This window comes from Balaenoptera musculus, chromosome 14 (assembly GCF_009873245.2).
Source record: "Balaenoptera musculus isolate JJ_BM4_2016_0621 chromosome 14, mBalMus1.pri.v3, whole genome shotgun sequence".
Taxonomy (NCBI): domain Eukaryota; kingdom Metazoa; phylum Chordata; class Mammalia; order Artiodactyla; family Balaenopteridae; genus Balaenoptera; species Balaenoptera musculus.
Window position 1 is genome coordinate 22,461,991 of NC_045798.1, and position 17,921 is coordinate 22,479,911.

General features: G+C 50.4%; 1 protein-coding gene across 2 annotated transcripts in view; it reads right to left on the reverse strand.

Annotated features, from left to right (window-relative positions):
• Positions 1 to 17,921, reverse strand: part of LOC118906806 (kremen protein 1) — a 144,496-nt gene that overhangs the window by 66,778 nt on the left and 59,797 nt on the right. Inside the window, exon 9 of one of the 2 annotated variants that reach the window (XM_036874489.1) lies at positions 17,566 to 17,722. In XM_036874489.1, coding sequence (XP_036730384.1) covers positions 17,566 to 17,722 — 157 coding nt within the window. Of the gene's footprint in view, positions 1 to 14,189; positions 17,723 to 17,921 lie in introns of those variants that run through there. The other variant, XM_036874490.1, reaches the window with a different exon arrangement.

Here is a 17,921-nt window from a genome sequence, read left to right on the forward strand (position 1 = left end):
CATCCCTCCTTCTGTCTGCTCTGGCGTTTATGGCTTGCTGTGTGCTGTTTCACTAAGAGAACACAGTGGGACCTCCGGGGGTCCCAGATGAGGTAAGAAAGTTGTGACCTGCCTCAAGCAAGTCAGATGGTTGTGGGACATCTGTTACAGTCGATGAACCTACACTGACATGTCATTATCAGCCAAAGTCCAAAGTTCACACTACAGTTCACTCTTGGTGTTGTATGTTCTATGGGTTTTGGCAAATGTATAATGACATGTATCCACCATCAAAGTATCATACAGAGTATTTTCACCATCTTCTGTGCTGTGCCTACTCATCCCTCCCTCCCCACTAACCCCTGCTGTCTTTTTGCTGGATCTTTTTGCTGTCTCCATAGTTTTGCCTTTTCCAGAATGTCATATAGTTGGCATCATACAGTATGTAGCCTTTTCAGATTGGCTTCTTTCATGTAGTAAAACACTTTTAAGTTTCCTCCACATCTTTTCATGGCTTGATGGATTATTCCTTTTCAGTGCTGAATAATATTCCATTGCCTGGATGTAGCACAGTTTATTTATACATTCACCTCCTGAAGGACATTTTGGTTTCTTCCAAGTTTTGGCAATTATGAATAAAGCTGCCATACTCATTTGAGTGCACGTTTTTATGTGGACATGTTTTCAGTTCCTTTTGGTAAATACCAAGGAGCATGACTGCAGGATCATATAGTAAGAGTATGTTTAGTTTTGTAAGAAACCACCAAACTGTCTTCCAAAGTGGCTGTACCATTTTGCATTCCCACCAGCAATGAATGAGAGTTCCTATTGCTCCTCACCAGCATTTGGTGTTGTCAGTATTCTAGATTTGGTTCATTCTAATAGGTGTGTAGTGGTATCTAATTGTTGTTTTAATTTGCATTTCCCTGATGACATACGATATGGCGCATATTTTCACATGCTATTTGTCATCTGTATATCTTTTTTGGTGAGATGTATGTTAAGGTCTTTGGCCCATTTTAAAGATCAGGTCATTTATTTTCTTATTGTTGTTTTAAGAGTTCTTTGTAAATATATTTTGTTTTGTTTTTTTAATTTTTTTTAACATCTTTATTGGAGTATAATTGCTTTACAATGGTGTGTTAGTTTCTGCTTTATAACAAAGTGAATCAGTTATACGTATACATATATTCCCATGTAAATATATTTTGGATAACAGTCTTTGTCAGATGTGTCTTTTGCAAATATTTTCCCCCAGTGTGTGGCTTGTCTTCTCATTCTCTTGATATGTCTTTGCAGAGCAGAAGTTTTACATTTTAATGAAGTCCAGCTTATCAACGATTTCTTTCATGGATCGTGCCTTTGGTGTTGTATCTAAAAAAGTCATCACCATACACAAGGTCATCTAGGTTTTCTTCCATGTTATCTTCCAGAAGTTTTATAGCTTTGTGTTTTGTATTTAGGTCTGTGCTCTATTTTCACTTAATGTTCGTGAAAGGTGTAAGGTTTGTTTCTAAATTCACTTTTTTTTTTTTTTTTTGCATGTGGATGTCTAGTTATTCCAACATTGTTTGTTGAAAAGACTATCTTTGTTCATCATATTGCCTCTGTTCCTTTGTCAAAATCAGTTGACTGTATATGTCTTGGTCTATTTCTGGGCTTTCTATTCAGTTCCATTGATCTATTTGTCTATTCTTTTGCCCATACCACACTGTCTTGATTACTGTTAACTTTATAGTAAGTCTTGATTTTGGGTAATGTTAATCCTCCAACTTTGTTCTCTCCCTTCAATACTGTGTCAGCCATTCTGGGTTTTGACAAACTTTAGAATCAGTTTGTCAATATCCACAAGATCACTTGGGATTTTGATTGGGATTAATTAAATCTGTAGATCAAGTTGGGAAGAACTGACATCTTAACAATTTTGATCATCCTATACATGAACATGTAGTATCTCTCCATTTATTTAAATTATTTGATTTCTTTCATCACAGGTTTGTAGTTTTTCCTCATATAGATATTACACATATTTTCTTCGACTTCTACCTAAGTATTTCATTTTGGGTGTTAATGTAAATGATATTGTGTTTTTAATTTCAAAACCCAGTTGTACACTGCTGGTGTACAGGGAAGCAATTAATTTGTATATGTGAAAAATGTATCCTGCAACCTTGCTATAATTGCTTATTAGTTCTCAAAGTTTTTTGTTGATTCTGTGAGATTTCCTACATAGATGATCATGTCATCTACAAAAACAGTTTTATTTCTTCCTTTCCAATGTATATACTTTTAATTTCCTTTTTTTGTCTAATTATATTAGCTAGGAGAGACCACACCTATTTTTAATGCCACTGTATCCTTTGTACCCAGCACCATGCCAGGCATAAGTAGGTGCTCAATAAATATTTATGGAAAAAATGAACCATGTGGTCACTTAGAGGCAGAAAGCCTAAGAGAAGAGTGTGTGGTTTGTGTGCATGTGTGTGTATGTGTGTGTGTCACATGTGCACCTGCATGATAAGCACATTTGTATGACAGTGTGGGCATGCTTATGCATGTGTGGTTGTGTGCATGCATGTGGTATGTGTGTATGGAGAGACAGTGTGTGTGTGCATGTGTGTAGTGTATGTGTATGTGAAGGATCTTCTAACAGTGACTAGTAAACTCTACTCAGTCACTGTTCTGGAATCAGACTCATTCGAAGTAGCAGCCCCCTCTCTTGGGGAGAAGTGAGGAAGGGTTGAAGAGAGGCAGCACCTTTCTCTACCTCTTATTCACTGGTGCCCTCCTGGGGCCAAAGCTCCCAGTGGCTTGTGGGAGAGTCAGGGAGAAGATGTCCTTCCCACTTGGGACTCTCCAAAGGAGAGAAATGCAACATCTTCCTGCTTGGAGTCCAGGGTCTAACAGGGTTTGTGAGCATTTCTGTCAGTCCTCGCTTATATCATCCCTGCTCACCATAGAGCTCAGACATATCCAAGGGACAGCTGGGTTCAAATCCCAGCTCTGCTATTAGTTCTTTGATATTGAACAAACTTTCTTTCTCCGAGTAGGGGAAAATATTATTACCAACTCTGTTGTCATGATTAAATGAGATAATGCAAGCAACATGCTGTAGTACGCAGCCCCCACAGTGGCCACCAATGATCCTCACCTCCTGGTATTCACACCCTTGTGTAGTTGCCTCCCACACCGAATAGGTCTGATCTCTGTACCAGCAGGACATTGCAGAAATGACCAAGTGTGATTTCTGAGGCTACATCATAAAAGACATTGAGGCTTCCATCCTCCTCTCTCTTGCATCATATGCTCCAGTAGCCAGCTACCATGTCTTGAGGATGCTTAAGAAGTACCATAAAGAGGTTTAAGAGGCAAGGAACTGAGGGGGCCAGGACCGAATTGCCAGCTGCATGAGTGCACCATCCTGGACATGGATCCTCCAGCCCCAGACAAGCCTTCAGATGACGGCCTCCCCGGCTGACATCTTGATTATAACCTTGTGGGAGACCCTAAACCAAAACCACTCAGCTAAACTGCTCCTGAATCCTGACCCAGAGAAACTGTCAATAATACATTTTCATTGTTTTAAGCTGCTAAACTGTGGGGTACGTTACACAGCAGAGTATAACTCATACATGTGTGCAGCACAGTGTCTGGCACTGCATGTACTCAACAAATGATAGGAAGGCGCAGTTATTAGTCACTCCTCTCCTTTGGAATCAAGCTTTGTATCTAGGTTGAGCTCACTGTACTAGGTTCCTTCTTCCCTTAGGCTGTGGGCTGTTCTAGGTAATGCAATGGAAGGCTGGTCCCATCAGTTTGCCAGCTGTGTCTGAATCCCTCTGACTTGAAGAGGATCCCCACCACCACCATCCACAGCCATTTCCATTTTGGACTAGTTAACCTATTTCCTGATTTTGTGATGTCTCCAACATCAGGACTGGTTTTAAAAAACATACAGGCAGGTCTCCTTGAATGTCTCTTTGTCTATGAAGGTAGAGGTTCCTAAAGTTAGGATGAACCTCAAGTCTCCTAGTCTAACGCCCCTCCCTCTCACTTTAATCCACTGTCCCCATTTCCCCATTTGGGCACCTGGACTTCATCTATCATCTGTCATTCTCAACATCACATCTCTTACAGAGTTCATCATTCTCAATTTTTAAAAAAATCTCTCACCGGCAAGCACCTGTTTCCTCCCAATCTGGCTCCCTGAGCAAGTGGAATCTGAAACCAGTCCCTCCTAAATGTTTATAACTGAGAACACTAAGGAACAAGACACACCTGAGCTGACCAGCCCCCACTCCCCATCTTCCTCTAGATCCATCTCCTGTTGCCTTGCTATCCCATCAGGCTGGAAAGCAGCCTCTGTCAGCAGCACCCCTGCCCTGGAGGCAGGGTCATCATGCCGATACCGCTAGATATAGGGCTGGCTGCATAATTTGTGGGGCCCAATGCACAATGAAAACGTGGGGCCCCTTCTTTGACAATTATTAAGAATTTCAAGATGGTGACAGCAGAGCCAAGCACGGGACCTTTCTGAACGTGTGGCCCCGTGTCACCGCAGAGGTTGCCTTTGTGTGACGCGGGCCCTGCTGGCACCAGTCCCTGTTGTCTTAGAACTCCCTGGTGCCCTGTGTTTGCTTTTCTCCTCTGTTCTTTATTTTCATTTTCCAGCTCCCCCTTGCATCCTCTTCTTTTCTGGAAAGCTGGCCAGGACTCTTGGCTGGTGTGGCCTCCTCTGGACATCTTCAGGGCTATTGGGTTTCCCTTAACATTCATCTGCTTCTTGCTCTGGCACCATCTTTTTTTTTTTTTTTTAACATCTTTATTGGAGTATAATTGCTTTACAATGGTGTGTTAGTTTCTGCTTTATAACAAAGTGAATCAGCTATACATATACATATATCCCCATATCCCCTCCCTCTTGCGTCTCCCTCCCACTCTCCCTATCCCACCCCTCTAGGTGGTCACAAAGCACCGAGCTGATCTCCCTGTGCTATGCGGCTGCTTCCCACTAGCTATCTATTTTACATTTGGTAGTGTATATCTGTCCATGCCACTCTCTCACTTCGTCCCAGCTTACCCTTCCCCCTCCCCATGTCCTCAAGTCCATTCTCTACGTCTGGGTCTTTATTCCTGTCCTGCCCCTAGGTTCTTCAGAACCAGTTTTGTTGTTGTTGTTGTTTTTAGATTCCATATATGTGTTAGCATACGGTATTTATTTTTCTCTTTCTGACTTATTTCACTCCGTATGACTGTCTCTAGGTCCATCCACCTCACTACAAATAACTCAGTTTCATTTCTTTTTATGGCTGAGTAATATTCCATTGTATACATGTGTCTGGCACCATCTTGTCCCTCTCCTGCCGTGGCTGAATTGATGTCAGGGACTCGAGCCACGTGGGGCTTGGCTGCAAATCAGAACCCTCTCTCCCTGCTACTTTTCCACTGGTGTTTCTCAAGCTGGGCCAGCCCATTTCTCCAGCCTCACCCACTTGCTCCTCCTACATGCTATGCTGAACAGCACTCTCACTGGACCGCCCTCAGATCTTGAGGCATTTCAGGCCCTGACAGGACTGTGAGATTTTGAATAATCATGGCAGAGACAGTGCTGTGGATTCACCAATTTCATTTCCCACACCGCCTCCCCCGCAGGAGGACTACATTTCCCAGAAGCCCTTGTATCCAGTCCAGCCCATGTGACTGGTTACAGCCAATGGGATGTGGAAGGAAGTGAAGTACAGTGAAGGAGTATACTCCTGGGTCCTGCCCCTAAAATCTCCTGGAGACCCTCTGCCCACTCACTCCCCACCCTGCCTGTTTGTGACACTAAGGGTGCCTTGAATCCACAAGATGCTGGAGCTAAAGATGGAAGCAGTCCACGGCTGACTTTGCATAAAGGAAGAAACACCCTTAGCAACTGGGTGATGCCCTCCACCTAAACCGAGGGCCCAGGGAACACGCCAGATCAGCTTTCTCCCCATCTTCCCAGTCCAGTGCTTGCCACCACCTTCAGTTTTTTTTCAGGAAGCTCCATGCAGCCGTGGAAAGGGCACAGACTGTGGAGGCAAAGTCGTAGTGGCAACTTGGGCATGAATTCTGCCTTCTGGGCCTCAGTTTCCCCATTGGAAAGATGGAGGAGGAGATCCTTTGAGATCCCCCAGCCTTTCATGATGGGCTTCGGGACCTGGGGGCTGACAGCTGCCCCTCTCATTCCCTCTGGGTACCCACAAGTGGCGAGCTGGTCTGTGCACTCAGCTCCCACAGGTAGCTCCTCTGAGTTCGGCATTGCTTCTGGAAGTCTGAAAGGTGATAACCGTTGTTTGTGTTAGTGAACACAAATGGACAGGGATGGCCGGAGGTGACTTTGAAGTTGCAAAGCCCTGGGTTTCAGTCCCAGCTCTGCCACCACTCACCAGGTCGATGACCTCGGGCAAGGGACACCTATCATCTGAAGAGGAGGACCTAACCAGCCAGGATTAAATGAGACTAAAAAAAAAATAAAGCAGACTTTACTTCTCTGAGACTCAATTTCCTCATCTGTGAAACATGAATATAACCATACCCACCCTACTGGGTGGTTGGGAGGATCAAATGAAATAATATGAAGTGTGTCGAGTTTAGCAGGGGGTCTGGTCCTCGGGCATTTAATCAATGCCCACCATTGATATGACAAAGTACCTGCTCTTCAGCAAATGTTAGCCCCGTGGTGGGTGGGCGTTGCTCCCCCCGACTCTGTGTACACACCCATCATCAGGGGGTCTTGCCCCAAGTGGTATGAATGCTGTAGCTGCTCACAACCTTTCACCTGGAGCGGGTGCTGTGGTGTCGGGAGCTTTCTCAGGGTGAGTCCCTAGTGCCTAATTCAGAGTTTTAAAGATGTAGCCGGCGTCATTTCCAGAGAGCATTCCAAGGCCTCAAAAGCCCATCAATAGCAAAGCCCACATCAGCCACCCTCCTCAAACTGCTGCAGACCCGTTGGCTGAAGATCAGACACCCCGATTGCTAAGGGTTAATTACAAACTTGGCGCCCATCTGCTCCAGATCTCGCAAGAGTCTTTCTTTTTTCTCTTTCCAAAGGCATAAACATTTGTACTGCAAGTAGCCCGGGGGGCTGGAGTTGTTTATTTTGTAGTTAACAAAGAGAAGAACCTTTTGGCTTGTGGCCCAAGTGTTCTGCTGGCCCCAGGGAGAACCTTTTGGGAGGCCCCCCTACACAAGCAGGTGCCTCTGGGGGTGGCTCAGGTTGGGGTGGGGCAGGCTAGCAGCTTCAGCCTGCCCCTGAGAGCCCAGGTGACTTCCCCAAGCAGGGGAAGTGCTGCTTCTCAGGCTTAGTCTGTCTTGGAAACACACACCCCAGCATTTTGACTCTTCGACAGAAGAAAGAACTGCTTTCTTCTGAGTGGTGTGCCAGTGAGAGGCAAATGTTGCTTTGTTTTTTACACTTTCCAGTTTAAAAAAAATAATCAATGTGCTTTTTTCCCCCCAAATTGCACATGTAATTCAATAATATAAAAGATTCAAGCTACGTATAAACACATCAAATAAAACGTGTTGAATGGTGACTTAGAATTTCATAGTATGGAAGTAGAATAATTCATCTGCTCACGTACCTGCTGATGGGATGTGTTCCTTTTATAAGCAGACAAAAAGGATGCTCTTAAATAAAGATCTTCCTGTTGTTGGGTACCGTGGGGTCAGGGCGCAGAGGACTCGCCTCCTGAGCAGACAGTTTGAGAATCCGAGAGCTCCTAGGTGTCGTGGTGAGAGAGAGTGTCCTGGGTTAGTCAACGGGGTTAGGGCCCAGAGCAATGGAGGTGGCGGTTCAGGGCTGACGTTCTGCCGCAGCACTCTGATATTACCACTGAGCAGCGCTGGTGAGCAAGGCTGCGCAGGGGCGGCTCCTGCCATGAAAGCAAGGGCGCGGGAGGCAGGGTCGGGGCCGTGCGGAGAGAGAGCTGGGCCTGGGGTTTTAGCCTGCCTGTTTGCCCACCTGGGGCCAAGAGGGAAATAAAAGGACATCCAAATTCTGCATTTGTTCCTGACCTGAAGCAACAGATAAAGAAATCCACTGCAGGCAGGAGGCCAGCAGAGAAGGGTATTTTCACCCAACAGATAACGTTGCTGAGAAGGTGATGGTCAGTAGGTATTTTTATAAAATAGGGCCATATATTGAACATATTGGGGGAAATCAGCTACTTAAAGGAACCGAGTCAGGAATTATTTTTCTAAGGAGCGAACTGCCCTTTGTGCATTGTGTGCTTGGAATTTGATAAACAGAGTTTCAATCCCAAAGGCAGGGCGCATCTGAGGTCCCATGCTCTTGGTGGTCCCCGGGAGGTCTGGCTGCAGAACCGTGTGATTCCGCTCCCGTTTGGGACTATGGACCAGACCCTTGACATGCTGACCTCTCCAGACCTGTGTGGTTAGAGCGTCACCACCCTTAGTTTACTGATGAAAATCATTAAAATGCCAGTGCCAGAGCTGAACACTTTACCTTTATTATGTTATTTAATCTTCACAACAACTCTGTGAGAAAACTACTATTAGACCTGTTTTATAGATGAGTCAACTGAGGATAGAAAGGTAAAATAACTTGCCTGAGGTCTGGGAGCTGGTGACAGCGGAGCCTGCATTAAACCCGGTCCCACAAGTTCAGAGCTCACGGTATTAATGCTCCTCTGATGAGGAATCAAGGCTTCCTCAGTGAAGCCAGGTGGCTTGGCTAGGGTTACCTACACAGGTGTGTTGGCAAGCCCGCCTCCTTCCCCCACCCCTCAGCAGCGGCTGCCTTCCTCAGCCCCAGCCTCCGGTCCCTGTCACCCCAAACAAGACAGAGGCACAGCCCGGAGTGTTTCTGGGGTAGAGGGTTCCCAAGACTTGGGCCCAAGTTGCAAATGACTCAGTGGGAATGGAGAAAAGGCGAACAGCACTAAAGAGAAAGGCCACCCGTGCAGTCAGTCTCCTCCCCCGAGAGTCAGCCAGGGAGGCAAGGGGTTGGAGAAAGTTAAGCAGATTCTTTGCTAAGACCCTTTGCTGAGAGATTTGACGGCAAATCTCAGCCAAGCAAGGCCACATGCAAAAGGGCCGCCCTGCCCGCCTTGCGGCACTGAGAAGGCCAGTTTCTAAGAGACTGGGGCTCCCTACGTGGGAAAGGGAAGTGATTTTTGCCCAACATTTGGCTGGGAGTCTGGCTCATGGTTCCAACTCATGGGTATTAGCAAAGGAGAACAAGGCATTGCTGAGGGTGGCAAATTAGTTATAATTAAGAGAACCTGGGAGACGCAAAACAATGTGAGAGACACCAGCTGTCCTGGATCTGGGGCCTCTGGAGGAAACCAGCCGCCACCCCTGCAGTGCAGCCCATTCAAGCAAAGAGCCTCCCCCACCCTGCCCTCCCTTGTGCTCCCAGGGGGCAAGTGCTGCTGTGCGTTAGGGTCTCCCTTTCTGCCCCACCAGCACCTTTTCCTTCCCTTTCTCCACAATTTAAACTCACCCAGCTTGTCTCTCAGGAAAGCGAACAGGCTTGGGGGCGGGTTCAAGTCCTGATTCCTGTGCTTCTTGAGTGAGTTATTTAACCTCTCTGAGCTTCAGTGTCCTCATCTGACACATGGGGATAATAACGAGGCCTAACCCATCCAGTTGTTGTGAGCATTCAAAAGGATGAAAAGCGGTTACCAGGGTGCAGGGGCTGGCCTGTGGGCTTGCCGCCTGTTTTCCTACAGCCCGTGAGCTAAGAATGGTATTTACATGTTTTAATTATTGGGGGAGAGTCAAAAGAGGAAGAATATTTTGGTGACATGTGAAAGTTATACAAAATCCAGGTTTCAGTGTCCATAAATGTTTTATTGGCATACAAGCTGCCATGTGTTTATATATTGTCTGTGGCTGTTTAGGGGTGGGCCTTGGTGCCCGCCTCCCACTGCCAATCCCCACCCCCTCACAGTCACCCAAAGGTTTGAGGACTTGAGGTGATGGGGGGGGTCCTTGGGGGTCCCTGGGAATGGGCTGTGGTTCGAGTGGATGCTGCCCCCAACCAGTGCAGGCAGAGTTGAGAGGTTGTGACAGAGACTGGAGACCACAGGACCCGCAAAAGGTAAAATAGTTACTATTTAGCCCTTTGCAGAAAAAGTTCGCTAACTCCTGGTGTGAGTACCTGACACTGGATAAGTGATCAGTAAAATGTATGCATGGTTACTATTATTATTATTACTCTTTTGGTCTAGTTTTAACTTTCAGGTACCCCTGTTTTGGCTTAATAGAGAGATTCTGTACCTGAAGTCCATGGAAGGGTTTCTGGGGCTGGGTGGGGAGCGTCTCTGAATCTCCAGAATTTCTATGTAGCTTTTGCAGGTGAGGTCTTTTGGGGACAGGCTTCGTGACATTCCTCTGATTCCCAAAGGAGTCTGGGTTGCCAAATAGGTAAAGAAGTGTAGGTTTGATGCCTTCCTCACCCTAGGCAAATTGATCTGTATTTTCCCTGGGCTGTCTGGAGGCAACAGGGATGATATTTGGGGGAGATATTTGGGGGCCACAGGGTTTCCCCTCAGAGCCCAACCCCCTGCCCAAGTGGGAGGGGCTTGCAGAGCAACAGGAACCAGGAGTCCTGGCTTTGGAGCCAGCAGACTTGGGCTCAGTCCTGGCCTTGCCCTCCACCAGCCGGACTGCTTCTCCGAGCCTTGGTTCCCAGGCTGGGTTGACCCAGGGATGACTTTGGGGGTTGAGCACAGTGTCTGGCACACGTAGGTACCGCAGAAATGGTAGCTATTATTATTATCATCATCATCAGCATCCTTGCACATTCAGATTTCCTCAGCTCACCTGGGACCTATAAAAAGCTGCCCCACATTTGGCTAATATGAGGTTTGAATTCCCACTGAGTGCTCTTGATCCGATTTTATCTTTGGTACCAGCAACTAAGGCGAGTTCATTACACATATTCTCACGATCAGTGTGTAAAACAGCAGGTCCCCAATTAAGTTTTTAGAAGTTCAGTGGCTTCACTTGAACAGGGACAGTGGTAAACGTTCCTGAGAGCTAAATAAGAGATCTGAAGCTTCTCTGTTGCAAGAACCTTGGCTGTTTCAAATCCTGCCATCTTTTTTTCCCCAAGGAGTTACTCTGGACCTCAAGCTTGGATCTGTTTTCCCCCTAAAATGTTTCTCTGTGGAGCCTGGTTCCCCAGCCCAGTCATCCACAGTGGGCAGGTTCATTCCAGAGCCTGGTAACCACCACTGAGAGGGCTGAGGGCATCCCTGCCACCGGGCTGTCCTGGAGACGGGCCTCCCGGACACAGGCTGGTCCACGGCCAGCCCAGCCCAGTGCTGTCTGCGCCCAGTTGCCGGGTGTAGTCCCATTCAGCAGGGACCTGGTGGCTCCAGACAACAGCTGGAGACCAGGACGGGAGACTTCCAGCTACAAGCAAATGTTGCTGCTTCTTGAGGTTGAAATATTCTATCCCCAAAGTGTCCCTTTCAGCCAAGCGAAAACAATCCCCCATGGGGACCCGACCCCGCCAGAGGAACAAAAGCTTCCCAGTTCTCTGCGTCCCAGAGACCGTCTGCAGTTTCAGGCACACACAGCCCAGTGGGGAGAGGGGATGATCACGTGACCCCCAAGCTTGGAGACAAGGTCACCCTTGTCCAGCCCTTTCGTCTCCATAGGAAGAAGGGCCTTGGTTGCCTGACCGAGGGTGGTGCTGATGCTGCCCTGGTGCTGGCTCCCGGGTGGGCGGGTTTTAGTGTCCCATCTTGCAGGTTCGGAACAAGGAGATGAGGTCAAGGCCAGCAATCCCCAGAGTCCACTCAGATGGGTTTTGGGGGCTCCTCCTGGCGCTGCTTTAGGCAGGACAGTGGTGTGCATCCTGGCTGCGTGTATTTATTTTTCTGTTGCAGGCGGATCCATCTCTAAGAAGTTCACCAGCTAGGCCGCCCCATTTGTCTTCCACCAGCCATTAAAAATATTTTCCTTCAGGGAAGGAAAGCGCTTATGGGAAAGAGAGGAGAGCTCAGAGAAGATAAACACTCAAGTGAAGCTGGCCTGTGAGCTGCCATCATGTGGCAACGGCCACAGCAGGTTAGGGCTGACTGCCTGGGCGCAGGCCGAGGTCAGGAAGGGAGGGGACAGCGGGAGGGGGGCACAAACCCCACGTCAAGGCAGCGCTTTCTGGAGAAGTGTCTGGAATGACTGCTGTGCTGCACAGCTCTCCTCCCCTGCCCCTCTCTGTTCCGCAATGAATCTCTAGAGTGATACGGCCTTCAAAGTCGAGTAACCAATACACTGTGGATGGCAGAGGAAGCAGCCAGTGGAACTTAAGGCCACTGCCTATGAGTGGATGATTCGTTTTAGAGGAAAAGGTGACTACCAACCAAACGTCTCAGACAAGAGGGCTGTCACAGTTCAGTGAGCGTCGGCATCACTCAGAAGCTTCCCAGGGATTCTGGCGGGTCTGGGGTGGGGCCCAGGAACCTGCATTTCGAACAAGCACACCAGGGATTCTGAGGCAAGTGGTCCAGGCACCGCTCTGAGGAACACGTCTGCATCTGAGGCGGTGGTAACGTGCCCCCTTTTCTCCTTGCCATAACCGGCTGGAGCAGGGAGACCTCTCCCAGCAAATTGCCTCCTGAGAATTTGGACCTGGGGCTCACAGAACCAGCAGTGGCTGTGTGACTGAACCAGGCAGGTCAAAAGCTTGGCTTCCGGGGCTGCCCCCTCTCCTTCCCCACAAGCCAGCTCCCCCCGCCCCAGTCCTGCCCAGGCTCCCCCTCATCTGCCTGAGTGTGTCCGTGACACTGTCCTCAGCAGCCTCCTGGGTGGCCCCAGACACACCCCGGAGATGTCATCTGTGTCCCCATTTCAATGGGCTGTAGAACCCAGGCCTGACCCTCCCTGGGTCTCAGGCTGCCTGTCCGGGCCTGAAAGCTCTGCCTCCATGTCCCACGGGACCTCACTCGACTCAGCCCAAACAGAACTCAGTGTATCTTCTCTCTCTTCCGGTGCCTTTTACGTCCTTTATCGAAAAGACTGGCCTCTCTCTCTCCCCAGCACCCAAGTCAGGATACTTGGGCATCACCCTAGACACTCCCTTGTTCTTCATCCCCCAGCTCCATTCTAAAATAACAAGGAACAGCCACCACTTACTGAAAACATACCACAGGTAATAACTCATCACAACTCGATGAGGTAAATAAGTACTGTAATTGCCCTCACCTGACAGGTGAGAAAACAGGCACCTGGGCGCCCCCCCACCCGCCACGCCCGAGGTCACGTGGTGGTGGGGTTGGGGGATGAGCCAGGCCCCTGGCCTGTGGCGGTGGCCAGCTCTCTGTCAGGCCCTCCCCTCCCTCCACGGCGCTGGTGTGGGGGCCTCGGCATCTCCCGACTGGACTCCTCGCCCTCGGTCTTACCCCACTCCGACCTGTTTTCCAAATGCAAGTAGGAAATCCTTCTCACTGGGAATCTGGCATTGCTCCTCCACTGAAACCCCTCAAAGGCTCCCTGTTTTACACCCCCGGCCTCACAGCGAACCTATGGTGGGAGCTGAATCCTGCAGGCTGACTCAGCCGTGCTCTTAGTTTACTGCCCCGCACTCCTATCTGAGCCTCAGCTTCCTCATCGTCAAAACAGGGACCACAGGACCCACTGAAAGGGCCACTGGGGTGCACGGCTCCTCACGAGAGAGGTCAACTCACAGCCGAGCTTCTTCCGTGTTATAAAAAGGAAGGGGTGGGGGGAAAGGGGAGAGGAAGAGCTGGCTGCTCTGAAAGGCAGGGAAACCCATGTGGACGATAATCATGCAGCATGCTAGCCTTCTCGACCTTCTGAGACGTAGATGCCGTGCATCTTACAGGAGGGGAAGCTGGACCGACTGACCTGAGGCCACTTCGGACCCAGGTTTTCTGAGTGCAGAGCCCTGTGCCCTTGCCCGTGGCCACCCTGTGTCCACCGTGCACCATGTGAGTTTGGAATCCCAACTCTTCAGACCTTACCGGCCAGAGATCGGCTGTGGGTCAGAGATGTGATGAGAGCTGAGCGACTGGAAGACGCTGACCCAGGGAGAGCCCGAGGTCCTCCCAGCGCGACACCTTCCTGGCCTCGGGCTTGGGAGCCTCCCGTAAACACGACAACCTAGGGCCCATCTCGATTTCTACAACAATGAGAATATTTATTTTTTCCAGACGGTAAAAATAACATTTTTCTCTCTTTTGTAAAAGTTAAGTACCATTACATTCCATTTTCTTAAATAACAATCCTAAAAATATATATTAAATTGTATACAGTGCGTCACACTTCATCTTATATTTTAAAATACATGATGTTTCTATTTTATTCTCAAAGTTGTGTATTAAGAGCATATTTACAAATAAAGCCTTGTCATCCAAAGTCAGGATCCCTGTGGGAAGGTGAGTCTGGATGTGGGCAGGTGCTGACGCCGTGTGGACCCCTCGGCGGCAGCCCCCCAACCGTGTGCTCCTGACGATACGTCCTTTCTGAAGCAGTAGATTGACCTCAGACTTTTCTCCACACCCCACTGCTGCCTCGTTAAATATGTTCAACTTGGCAAGACGGGAACCTGGGAGATGGGCCCCCTGGGGTCTGCAAACAGAGGGTGAGGCTCATCCCCCAGGCCAGCCAGCCTGAGGGGAGGCAGCTGCGGCTGGAAGGTCTGAAAAACACCCCGCGCCAGGGTAGCTAAGCTGAGAGCCCTGGCCAGGAGGTAGAACAGTGAGGAGGGTAAACAAAGACACCAGAGGAAAACAATCAAAAGGTTAAACATTCCCAAGGTGGTAGCAAAAACAGACATCAAACAGCAAGGAGAAGACTGGACACCCAAGAGGGCAGCAGTTGACCGGGCTACAGAGTGGGGGCCACCCGGCTCTGCGGGAGGCCTGGGGTGCTCATCAGACAAGGGGATGGGACCTCGGAGGCCGTTCCCCTGTAAGTGCTAGGGAATATGAAGTGCCAGGAAGCATGGGGGCTTGGTGACAGGCTGCATGCCCTGCTGGTGTCAGGACGACCTGGCCGGACACTGAGCAGGTCAGGCCACTCCTGCCTGGGGCTGACGATGGGCCATGTGGGTGGGGCCGTGCCCAGGCGTGCCCATCCATGCGTTCAGCCTAAGGGCCAGGACAGCTGTGCTTGCGAGTGCTTTGATTGTTGCGTTGCCAGTTTCTGGTCGACTGGAGTCTTGAGCCAGAGCCCACACTTCAGAAGTTACAGCAACCTGGTTACCTCGCTCATGCCCAGAAAGGGGGGGCCTCACCCTTTTCTCAGGGTCACCCCTTTCCAGTCCCCTCCAACCCCCACTTTCTCGCCTCTAAAGTGGTTTCTTAGCAGATCAAGTGCTTCCTCCTTCGGTGCTCCTGGGTGTGTGTCTCCGCTCTTCTGGGACAATTTACATCTCCGGTGTTTATTTAGCCGCAGGGGGCCCTCTGGGGGATCACGCTTACAGAGGTCGGCCTGGGACAATTTATGGCCGTCTCCCCCCATGCTGTCCTGAGGCCGGTTTGGGATTCCCGGGGCTGCTCCCGGGATGGTAAGTGGGTCCCAGGGTGCTGGGCTGTGCCTGGGGTGGCAAGAAGGACAACACTGGGGTCACAGCCCTTCCGGGGTCTCTGAAAAAGGGCTGCTCCAGGTGCTCAGACACACTGTGACCTGAAGTCACGAAGTGTGAAGAGGGCAGGCGGGCCCACAGGATGCACCAAGGCCAGTGATCAGAGGGAGCCCACGGCTGCGAGCAACTGCCCCCGGCCGGCTGGACCCCTCCTGGGTGGGATTCCACATTCCCTCTGTGCTGCGTGGACCTATTCACAGCACAGGGCCCTCTGTGACTGCACACACCTGACACTTGTGTTTGAGAGGAGATTCCATAAAGGCCAGGAATAGCTTGGAGGGGAGACTGCACACGTCAGTATATTCCAGTGGTCCTTGCACTCAGCAGGCCTGTCTCCAGACCCTGGGGCCGGCAGACAGCTGCTCAGGGTAACCGCCGTTTCTAGATCAAAGCCTCACCCGGTGCCTGGGGCAGCGCCCCCACTCTCCCGTGGACACGTGGCATTTCCCTCTCCAAACGCCCCTCGCCCACCCTGCCAGCTCCCAGCGTCTCTCCTGGTTGCCGGTGCCGCCTCCCAGCTGGCCCCACGCGGCCCTCTGTCTTTCTGGGAGCCGGGCGCAGACGTCTGCCGGTGTGGAGAACCCTAGGGAAGGCCACAGCAGGCAGTAGCTCAGGGGCTCAGCGAGGGGGGCAAAGTGCCCCAAACAAGGAACCTGTGAGGCCAGAGGCACAACGAGGCCCAAGGCTCGAGTGCCTGCGGGAGAGCCACACTCCGACAGAGGCCAGGCCCGGCCTTCGGGGTCCCAGGTGCTCCTCCCGGCTGCTGTGGACGAGGCTGCTCTTGGACGGGTCGGCGGGGCTTCTGGACGGGATGGCACTTACTCCCACCGCCCGCAGCCGCTGCAGCTGCAGCTCTCAATCTTCAGAGGCCTTTCCTCAGTGGGGCTCCCATTCCCACACCCTCCCTCCCCACTCCACACGCCCACTCTCTGTGGCTCCCCTCCCTTCTGGGGGCAGAGGGTGTTGGGAGCAGGGACAAGAGGCCTCTCCTTCCCCACTGAGCCATTCCGAAGCCCACCCTGTCCCCATAAGAAGAGGCATGGAGGCCGCAGAAAGCACAGGCCATTGGGAATTTTTCATCCTCTTTTAAAATAAGGACACTTTAAAGGACGGACTGCTGGCAACCCTGTGTCACACGTTGCTTCCTGGATGCTCAACCACGTTTACACTCCCTGTTCTGAACTGAGAGTCAGCTTAGGAATCCCGAGACGGGGCCTGGCTCAGGCTCCACAGGACGAGCTGCTTGGGGGAGAGGTCACCAAATCCAGCCCAACAAGGAGCTACTGAGCACCTAGAAAAGCTTTCGGTAAAGTCTACTGCATGAATAAATGAATGGATGTTTCCTATGACCACCCCTCAAACCTGTCTGCTGGTCACCAAGCTGCAGAAGAAGCCAGAGAAAGAAGCCCATCGGTGAAGGCGTCAGGTTTGACATGACAGGCCCTCCCAGGCTGGAGGCGGCCCATTCTCGCCCGGAGCCCCAGAGTCAGCACAGAACGTGGGTTTCCGTCATGCTTTGGGGGGGCCAACCCCCAGGACAGCCTCAGAACTCTCTATGCCTGGCTTGTTCCAAACCATAAAGACCAGGAGAAAGCAATCTGTGTGTGGACAAAACTGAGAAGAAGCACTACCTACCCACTACCTGACAGTCGTCTAGAACGTACCTGAGCCCAGTGCTGGACACAACCATCTCTGTCATCTCAGCCCCACTGTCCCGACACCCTGTTCCTAGATCAGAGAGAGAGAGAGATGCAGGAGGCACGGACCGTGGGACCGTGAGTCTCTCTCCTAAGTGCAGTGATGAAGCAGGTCGAATCCAGGCTATGCTGCCCCTATGGCCGGTGCCCCAGAAGAGGCTGAGGGAGAGGCAGGAAGAGTCAGTCAAACGAAACCACGGGAGAAGTGGTCCCCAGGGGCCTCGAGCTCAGAGGGATCTCGTGTCCTGGGCACGGAGTGGGGAGGTTTTAGTCACTCACAAGAGGATTACGGTCATCTTGTTGACTCTGACCCTTGAGCTTCTTCTTAAAGATGGAAATCGAAGTAGAAGGCTTATAAAAAATGCTCCAGATTTCCCCCGACGTCCCTGGTTGACGACAGTCCCTAAGGTCCCCTAAGGCAGGAACACGATGGGATCTGTCAAACAAAAATAACTTAATTTTTCAAGTAGAATAGAACAAAGCGTCCAAAACAACCTACCATCTCATGAGATACCTGCACCTATAAAATGGGACATTCGGTGAGGCGAGGCCTCAGGAAACCTCATAGCAGCCTTTAGAGACCCAAGGGACCGCCTCGTGGATGACCTGCGCCCTGTGGGATAGCAGTGCAGTGG